The sequence below is a fragment of the Poeciliopsis prolifica genome, unplaced genomic scaffold (genome assembly GCF_027474105.1).
Source record: "Poeciliopsis prolifica strain line A6 unplaced genomic scaffold, Auburn_PproV2 SCAFFOLD041, whole genome shotgun sequence".
NCBI classification, from domain to species: domain Eukaryota; kingdom Metazoa; phylum Chordata; class Actinopteri; order Cyprinodontiformes; family Poeciliidae; genus Poeciliopsis; species Poeciliopsis prolifica.
In genome coordinates this window covers 2,293,081-2,302,500 of record NW_026562416.1, presented here as the reverse complement: position 1 = coordinate 2,302,500, position 9,420 = coordinate 2,293,081, and the positions used below count along the sequence as shown (strand labels likewise).

The following is a 9,420-nucleotide window of genomic DNA, read 5'->3' as shown; positions in this document are numbered from 1 at the left end:
TACTTATTTATGTTTAATTTTAAGTTATAAAGTGTGAGGCAAAGGTAACTTTATTTATATAGCACATTTTCAGCTACAAGGCAAAACAAAGTGCTTTACAAGATTTAAAGGAAATACAAACAAAATAACAAACTAAAAAAAGAGCAAAAGAAGAAGAAGCTAATCATGTCGATCCAAAGTAAATGAACTAGATAGAGGTGGGCAGATCATCCATAAATTATAATAAAATGAGAGTAGCACTACTAAAATGTGCTTTTGCTCAAGTAAAAGTATAAAGTAGCCATACAAGAAATTACTCAGGTAAAAGTAAAAAAGTATTTGGCAAAAAAGTTTACTCAAGTACTGAGTAGCTGATCAAATTATCAATCATTAAATAGTTTAGAATTACATCACCAGTCGGACCAAAATGTGAAGTTAAGTGGAAATTTTGGTATTTTAAGAATAAACATGACAATAATTCATATAAATATCAAAATGTAACAAAATCAGCTGAAAGAAAGTTTTTCCAAGTGAGTTTCATCAGTGATAAAACTGATGAAACATGTTTGTTTTTCATTCAGTGAGTAGAGAAAGCAGAAATTTTACTTGAGTAAGAGTAGAGATACTTCATAATAAAATAACTAAGGTAAAAGTAGGAAAAATACTCCTGAAAGTGATTTTTTTTCAAGAAGAGTAAATGTAACTGTTTTTGGTTTTGTTTCCCTGCAGCTCGCCGCTCTCCTCCCGGCCCAGCAGCAGCTGCTCCTCCAGCAGGCTCAGGCTCAGCTGCTGGCGGCCGCCGTGCAGCAGTCCAACGCCGCTCACGCCGCCGCCCACGCCGCCGCCGCGCAGCATCAGGCCAATCAGCATCAGCAGCAGCAGCAGCAACAGCCAACCAAACAGGAGCAACCGGGCCAAGCTCCGCCTCCACAGCTGGCGCTGTCGCAGCCCATCCAGCTGACCGCGCAGGTAACGTCAGATTCATCAGGAGAGGCTTGAGGTGTTCAATGCTGCATGTTTTCATACCACTTTCACTTTCACTTTCATACCACTTTCACTTTCATTGATACCAATATTTGTGATTTAAGTATGATACAGTGGAACCTCAAGATGTGAGTTTAATTTGTTTTGTTTCAGTTGTAAGCCATTCTGCTCATATTTCAAACAAACAATCTCTATTCAAAATAACTCAGATAATTTTGATCCATTCCAGGCTTGTAAAACATCCCCACACCACAATAATTATGAAAAAATAATTATTTTTTTATTAATGAATAGACAAAAGGAAGAGGATTACCGCCACCTAAAAAACAATCAACAGGAAATCAAACAAACTAGTGTGCATTTCTTCTAAATAAAAGGTAAAAAAAAAAACTATCATTTAAGAGCAAATCAAAAGCAGTGACAGAGTTGAGACTGCGAAAACATTTCAGGAGTTTAATCTGAAACTCCGGTATTGATCCGACACTGATTACTTCACACAGAGCCAGCCTGGTGTGAGTCACCTCTGAAATATGTGTGTGTGTGTGTGTGTGTGTGTGGGGGGTGTGTGCGTGCGTTTGTGTGTGTGTGGGGGGCGTGCCTGCGTTTGTGTGTGTTTGCTGCAGGACATCCAGCAGCTTCTGCAGCTCCAGCAGCTGGTTCTGATGCCGGGTCATCCACTCCAGTCGCCGGCCCAGTTCCTCCTGTCCCAGCCCACACAGGCGCAGCAGACCCAGCAGGGTGAGGACACAAACTCCTCTCTGCTGTCACTGATCAATTGGATTATTTTGTTTTTAATTGGTTCTTCTTTCTTTTTTCAGGTTTGCTCTCAACAGCAAATCTGATCCAACTACCTCAGCAAAGTGCCGGAGGCCTCCTCACAAGCCCGCCTCGCATGGGACTCCAAGCACAGGTAATGCATCTTTTCACAGGGACAGAAAACACGAAACCGAAATAAAACCTTTTTTATGCACCGCATAGCAGCCCTGCTGAAAGAAAACTGTTTATGTCTTTCTCTGTAGCACTTTAACATCAGGTTTCAATTCAGTTCTGTGTATTTTGGAGCATTTCATGTGACAGACCAACTCAAAGTAATTTCTACAAATATGTGAAAACTGAGGTACAGAAGTGTTTAGCTTTCAGTTAATAAATACAGTTTTATCTTATTTAAATGAGAAAACTTCATCTCTCATTAAACTAAAATATCTTCTCTTTAAAGAGAAACAGGAACACCTCTTGAGGTTTTCAGAAGAACCTGGGTGATAAGAACAAGCAGTAATTGTCAGTTTTAAAATGATTGATTGTTGAAGTAATATTTGACTAATCCCATTACAGATTAATCGTTAACTAGACTTTCATTTGCTGAAGGAACAACACAGTTAGAGCAGTAATTAATCAAAAACTGAACAAAATAAAATAAAGATTTTTTTATTTAAGATGGAAAAGCCTTTATTGTTTGTTAATATGTTAATCCAGGAATCCGACAGCGTCACTTTTAGCTTCACCTGGTTCAAATTATGCAAAAAGAAATCATTGAGTCTCCATTACTTGATCCAAAAACAATCAGTGGATTAGTACATGGTATTTCTTAGCCATAGGTTCCTCCTTTGCTACAAATGATCAGGTGTGCACCATTAATACCATTTTTATTTTCTTATTCAAAAAAGTAATTGAATTATTTGCATCTTTAAATGTATTTCTAATATGGTATAAAATAGGCTTAAGCGGTTAACTGAATAATCTTTATCTGAATAATCTGTTACTTTACTCATTCTGATGTTTTCTGTTGAAAAGAGATGTTTCTGTTTCTAATCAGAATCAGCTGTGAACTGAGAGTAACTTTTTGCCTCCTGATGTTGCAGAGGGAGAAAAGCAGCGACGCAGGAAGCAGCAGCAGCAGCAGCGCAGCCTCTGTAGCCGCCAGCGGAAGCAGCAGCGTCGTAACGTCTGTCGCTGCATCCAGCAGCACCATGGCCTCCTCCTTGACCTCCGGCTTGAATCCCGGCGGTCAGACGGCTCACATGGGCGAAGAGCCGAGCGACCTGGAGGAGCTGGAGCAGTTCGCTCGAACCTTCAAGCAGCGGCGCATTAAGCTCGGATTCACACAGGTGAAAATGAGCTGCAGAGAGGCTGACAGAACACGCAGCTCAGCATATTAACTTGTAATCTGCTCTATCAGGGTGACGTTGGCGTGGCAATGGGGAAACTGTACGGAAATGACTTCAGCCAGACCACCATCTCTCGCTTCGAAGCGTTAAACCTGAGCTTTAAGAACATGTGCAAGCTGAAGCCACTGCTGGAGAAGTGGTTGAGTGACGCAGGTGAGGCAGAAGTTTCATTTAATTTATCAGAACAAACATTTTTTCATAGAACATCAGCAAGTCCTGTCAAGTTCAGTTATTCAAGTTGACAAACTTTATCTTATGGCGATGAGTTAGCAGCAAGTATGTGGTGACAGCGGATTGGAACAACTCCAGATTAACAGAAACAAACCGCTTACACAGCCAGGTTTATAAAACATCTGCTCCAAAGAGGTCAAAACTCAAAGATTAAGTTGTTGAGGTTTTTATGTTTTGGATTCACACACAAAAAAAGTTATTATTAAAATAGTAATGCAGATTTTATAAAAAAAAGGACCCCGAGTACAGAACCCTGTGGTACTCCATAACTCATGACATTAGGAAGCACCGAGATCTGAAACTGCTTATAAATCTGGTGTTTTTATTTTAATGTGATTTTAGTTTGGGTTGGTTTTTAATACTTATGCAAATAGGCAGATTAAATTTAAATTACCTTACTGAGTTATATTTTAAAAAAATACAATAAATATTTAATTTTGTGTTGTTTTGTAGGTATTTTGCAAGTTGTAGTTATAGATTAAGAGTTTTTTTGTTGAGGTTTTTGTCTCTATAAATTATTCTGATTTCTGAGATTAAACCCATATATTTTCTGAATTTTTACTTATCTTCATTTTCTCCCCAAAACAAAATTAAGAAATCTTTACTTAATCTTTAATTATTGTGGAATCATTTATGATTTTGTTAAACATAGAGAATAATCTTTGTTTTTTTTTCTTTTTCGTTTTCTAATTTCTAATTGGTGACCTGTTTATTTTTATTTTGCTTTTTCGTGCAGAAACGATGGCGGTGGACAGCATGCTGCCCAGTCCGTCCTCCATTTCCTCCCCCATGTTGGGCATCGAAGGACTTCCCGGCCGACGCAGAAAGAAACGCACCAGCATCGAGACGAACGTTCGAGTGGTTCTGGAGCGCAACTTCAGCACGGTACGAGACGGATAAAAATGAAAAGACCATAAAAACATCAGGATTTGTTTTAGTTCAACAACATATTCCCAAAAAAAGCTGATTTTTAGAATTGATTTAGTTTGAATAATTGATAGATATGTAAAAGTTTTATTCTGTTTTTTCTTTATTCAGAAGCCTGAAATTTTCAATGTGGCAAAAAACAATAAAAATTGTACATGAATTATATTTATATGCTAATTATTTCAAGAGCAAAGTTTAACAATATGATAGTTTAGGTGTTTTAACTCATTTTAACTGATTGCAATCTAAATATTTTATTCTTATATTTTTTTTAACTTATTGTTTTGATATTAACAAAAACTATGCAGAGATTATTTAATTCATATGGATCACCAATCCATCATCCCAGATGGATTGGTGAAAAACTAATCCGGATTTTCCAAAGATGTATTTCTTTTCCCCTCCTCTGCTGCTCCAGAACCAGAAGCCGACGTCGGAGGAGATCCTGCTGATGGCGGAGCAGCTCAACATGGAGAAGGAGGTGATCCGTGTCTGGTTCTGCAACCGCCGGCAGAAGGAGAAGCGCATCAACCCGTCGAGCAGCAGCACCCCACCGCTGCCCAGCCAGACCTCGCCTGTCGTGACGCACAAAGCCCACTGCTACAGCCCCCACATGGTACCGTCCAGAACCGAGCCCTGCACTGTTTTTGTTCTGGTTCTCAGCGCAAATATGTTGGCACACTTAAAATAAGACAAACCAAACTGACAGAAATAGGAGCTTGTTTTTAAAAAGTCCTTAATTTTGGTAAAAAAGTACAAAATCTTGTTCCACTGGCAGGTAATTTCACTCATAACTTATAATCTCATGAATATTAAGGAATTATTGGATTAGCGATGGCCTATTATTTTTATATAAAACATAAATATGTTTTGTATGGGCTTATGTTTTTTTCACAAAATTATTCTTGGATAATGAGATTTTACTGCGGTCCCTTCTGCCTGTGTGGAGGGGTTGCTTTCTGGAGGTTTTTGAAAGAGCTCATTTTCCAGACACCAAAAATAAACAGCGGTTTGTTTTTAAGCACTTGGACTGTTTTTAGAGGAAGTACAAACCAAAAACTGAAGTAAAAAAAAACTTTTAACGTGCGCCACTTTTTGTTGCTGAGAAATTACTTGCACAGTTTAGTAACTAGTTATATTTACTCTGTTATATTTACTTGAGTAACTTTTTTGGGGAAAAAATCCTCTTAGGAGTATTTTTACTACGCTGTACTTTTTACTTTTACTTGAGTAAAATTTTCTACCCATTGAATGAAGAACAAACACGTTTTGACCAAAAACAACCCAGACAGACACACACCTGCAGTTTTGTTAAAGTTTCAAACGTTTTATTGAAAACTGATTTGGAAACATTTTCTTTTGCCTGATTTTGTTTTATATATGTATTATTACTCATATGAATTATTGTAATTTTGTTCTTAAAATACCAAAATTTCCACTAAACTTTATATTTTAGTCCATCTGATTATGCAATTTTTAAATATTAAATGATTGATAACTCAGGCTGTTACTCAGTACTTGAGTAAACCTTTTACCAAATACGTTTTTACTGGAGAAATTTCTTGGATGGCTACTTTTCACTTTGAGTGAAAATATGTTGAAGTAGTGCTGCTCTTACTGCAGTTCAGTATTTGGAAACTCGTCCCACCTCTGCTTGTAAGTTAGTTTTGTCTTACTTCAGGTTTGCTGAGATATTTGCACTAGAAACCAGACCTGAGCCTCTTTTTGCAGAGTGAGCTGAAAGTGGATGATTTTCTCTCTCCTCCAGATATCGAGTCAGAGTCTGTCCCAGGTCACCACCAGCCTCAGCACAACAGGTGAGCTGTAATTACTTGCTGGGAGTTTAAACCCAAAGGTCGCTCGCAGACGGATGAAACGGTTCCTGATGCGTCCGCGTTGTCTGCCGCTTTGATGAAACGCTTAAAAATGATTTCGGCCAGAGAAAGACGGGAACAGAACACAGTGATATTTTGTTGACATGGAGCCACGGCTCCAGTCTTGAGCTGTTTACCTCCATGAGTCACGACTCGTCCCGGTGATTTATCGGCCGCGGCCGCAGGCCGAGCAATCCCGGGCGTCTCGGATTTGACAAACGACCTGACAAGTAACAAACACAGCTGGAAATTTATTGCCCCGTTGAGCCGTGGCTCGCACCGTGTAGCCTCGAACTTCTCCCTGCTATGGAGACGCAGAGGAAGAAGAACGGCGAAATGTTCATAACGCTCCACTGTGCTTCTCCTCTTCATCGTAGGAGCCAGCTCTTCACCCTCAGCTTCCTGCCCTATGACCCCGGTCAGCTCGGTGGCCATGTCGTTGTCTGCCACTCCTCCGCCTCCTCACAGCACAGCCAGCCCGGCTCCTTCCAGCCTCGGCACAGCCGGGCTCGCCACCGGGTCGGTCTCACCTCTAAACACAAAATCACACCTTTAGAAACATCCAGACGGATGTCTGATGTTTGTTTATGGGAATCATTTCAGGAACACAATGATGGGAGTGAGCACAGGGATGAACCAGGCCCTCATTGGCAGCAATCCTCTGGCTACCATGCAAGGTAACCAACCCAGTGTGTGTTTCTGTGTGTGTGTGTCCCCTCTGGTCTCCATTTCCAAAAACCACTTCCCATTTCACCCTTCATCCGCTCTGCCTGAAATTAATTTCTCTTGTGAAGCCTCAGGTGACAGTCACCACCAGCCTTCATCCTCTTCCTCCTCAGCACAGAGTTTTTGAATCGCTCAGTATGGTGAAAGATTCAATTTCATTCTCATACAATGGCGCGCTATTATCACAGACTGGCAAGGCCTCCTTATGGCAGAGCTTAGGAGGCCGAGTCAGCTTACAGTCAACAGTCAACAGACACAATCCCGTCCCTCACAATGTCCGCCCCTGTTGGCTAAATAACCGGCTTTCCCCCTTTCTGAGTGAGATGATCTGCCGCCAAATCAATTAAGCATCACAAATAACCCAGCTTTGAATCCTGCATCTGCCTATAGCGCCACAGAACATCTCTCTTTTCAGCGCCGCCGTCCTCCGGGCCTTGTGTTGATGAGAAGGATACAGTCCGTTATGGAAAGTGCAGCTCTGGCAGCGCCGCCGCTGATAGGGTTTCAGGCTGAGGGAGGAAATAAAAGAGGAGCCTGGGTGAAAAGACGGGCCTGAAATGAAGTGTTGACAGCAGAGGATTGCAGCTTTGGCTCCCTCTGGGGCCACACATGCGTTATGTGAATGTTTACACTCACGGCGCTGTAATGGATTTAAGTGTTTAGTAACACACTGGAAGCAGAAAGATGCTGCCACTTCAACTGAGAGTTAATCTGTAATTTAGCAGAAAAGTCTTTTAAAGCCTTGAAGCCTTTATTTTTTAGATAAACGGTGGAGTTGTGCATGTCTGGTCCTCATCCTTCCTTCATTCTCTTCTGACTTAATCTTGGTTTTTACACAAACAAATATCACCACATCGTTTAAAAAATATCTTTACATCGGGATCGGTTTCAGAAACGTTTTCATCCTGATTGTTGTTTTAAATATGCCAAACCCATAGGGGGCAGTGTAGTGCAATGCTAGACTTCTGTCATTGTTTCAAAACAAGAACTTTAAAAATGGAGGCAAGAGGTCAATTTATGTGAACATAGGCTAAGTTTCTTTTAATTAGTGTTTTAGAATGTAAAGTTAGTCAAATACAAGACAATTAGAAATTATGTCAAAGCAACTATGTTAATTTATTGGCACATTATTTATTGCAGATTTCTTGTTAATATTTTTGTACTTCCAGTTTTGTCTGAAGTTTTTCTAAAAACAGCCCAAGCACTTGAAAAAACACCTAATTATTTCTCAGCAATAAGTTAAAGATTTTTGGTGTCTGGAAAATGATCCATTTCAAATCCATTAATCCGCTGAGTGATATTTACCTGTATAATCTGCGGTTTTCTCTGTCATCCTCATTTCCATCGTCCTGCTATATCCGTTCCCTCTTGCTGTTCGCTGTGGTTTATTTTCTCCTTAATGACATTATTTCATACCTTCAGGGATTTGGGATTTTGTTTCCTTTTGTGCTCTTTTGCAATAAATTATTAAATTAAACCTTGGTCTATTTTGTATGCAGTCAGTGATAACACATGTCAATTTACAAGGGCACATATTAAAGACCATCAATGAAAACTGAGCATTTTACGTTGGTGGTTTTCCAACGTTTGTTGTATCAGTAAAGAAAAAAATATAAAATATATTAAATATGAGATTGTAGCAGAAAGACTTTGCTGCATGAACTGCCTTGTATATTATTGCAAGAAAATGCAAAGGTTCTGCCTGGGAATGCAAGCAAAAAAACATTCCCCCATCTTTTGTAGAAGGCTTTGTAATTTTATTCTGTATTTATTCACTTTCTCTTTTATTTCCTTCTTTCGCCGTCCTTGCTTGGTTCAGCGCTGGCAGCCAGCGGCGGGCAGCTTCCCATCTCCAGCCTGGAGGGGGCGCCGGGCCACATGTTTCTGAGTGGGCATGGCGGTCACTCCGTCCCCGCCTCCCTGCGCCCCTCTCTCTTCCTGAACCGCCCCGGCCTCCTGCCGATGGTGACCAGCTCCACGCCCACGTCCTCCATGCCTCTGGGGCTGGTCAGCGGCGGCCCCCGACCCTCATATTGCCAATCTTCGCCCAGCGGCACCAGCAACCTCATGAGCCCCACTTCCTGCCCAGAGGAGTCTGCGTCTCCCTGTTCAAGCCCCGCCTCTTTCTGCTCCTTCAGCGAAGCTTCGCCGCCGCCACTGGGAGGAGCCATGGCCGAGTGATCGCCGACCGACAGCCAACGCATCAGGAAGAGGAGGAGCAGAGCTTTAAAAATCAAAATCTACAACATCGCCTTTCAACCAAAGCCATCTCTCCGTCTGATCCATCTCTAGATTGTCTCTGTTTTGCCTTTTTTCCCCTCTGAAGTCTCCCGAAGCCAAAAATACACACAGACCGACGAGGGAAAGGAGGTGAAGAGGGTAGGAAGGATGGAGAGGATGGAGAGAACCGCAGAACGAAGGAGGGGAACTTTGAAACCAAATAATGACCTACAGCTGGAGAGGAGCTTTTGTGTTTTCGCTCGGCATCGTGAAGTAAACGCCAAAAACAAAAAAACGAAACGGAGGAGAGACTT

The 9,420-nt window shown here is 41.1% G+C and overlaps 1 protein-coding gene across 1 annotated transcript in view; it reads left to right on the top strand.

Annotated features, from left to right (window-relative positions):
- LOC129375910 (POU domain, class 2, transcription factor 2) overlaps positions 1–9,145 on the top strand; it is a 69,439-nt gene extending 60,294 nt beyond the window's left edge. Inside the window, exons 6-16 of the mRNA XM_055055281.1 lie at positions 709–948; positions 1,587–1,701; positions 1,782–1,873; positions 2,823–3,068; positions 3,140–3,281; positions 4,096–4,244; positions 4,705–4,902; positions 6,055–6,103; positions 6,538–6,679; positions 6,764–6,837; positions 8,706–9,145. Coding sequence (XP_054911256.1) covers positions 709–948; positions 1,587–1,701; positions 1,782–1,873; positions 2,823–3,068; positions 3,140–3,281; positions 4,096–4,244; positions 4,705–4,902; positions 6,055–6,103; positions 6,538–6,679; positions 6,764–6,837; positions 8,706–9,067 — 1,809 coding nt within the window. The 3' untranslated portion in view covers positions 9,068–9,145. The remainder of the gene's footprint in view (positions 1–708; positions 949–1,586; positions 1,702–1,781; positions 1,874–2,822; positions 3,069–3,139; positions 3,282–4,095; positions 4,245–4,704; positions 4,903–6,054; positions 6,104–6,537; positions 6,680–6,763; positions 6,838–8,705) is intronic.
- Positions 9,146–9,420: the final 275 nt, after the last annotated feature.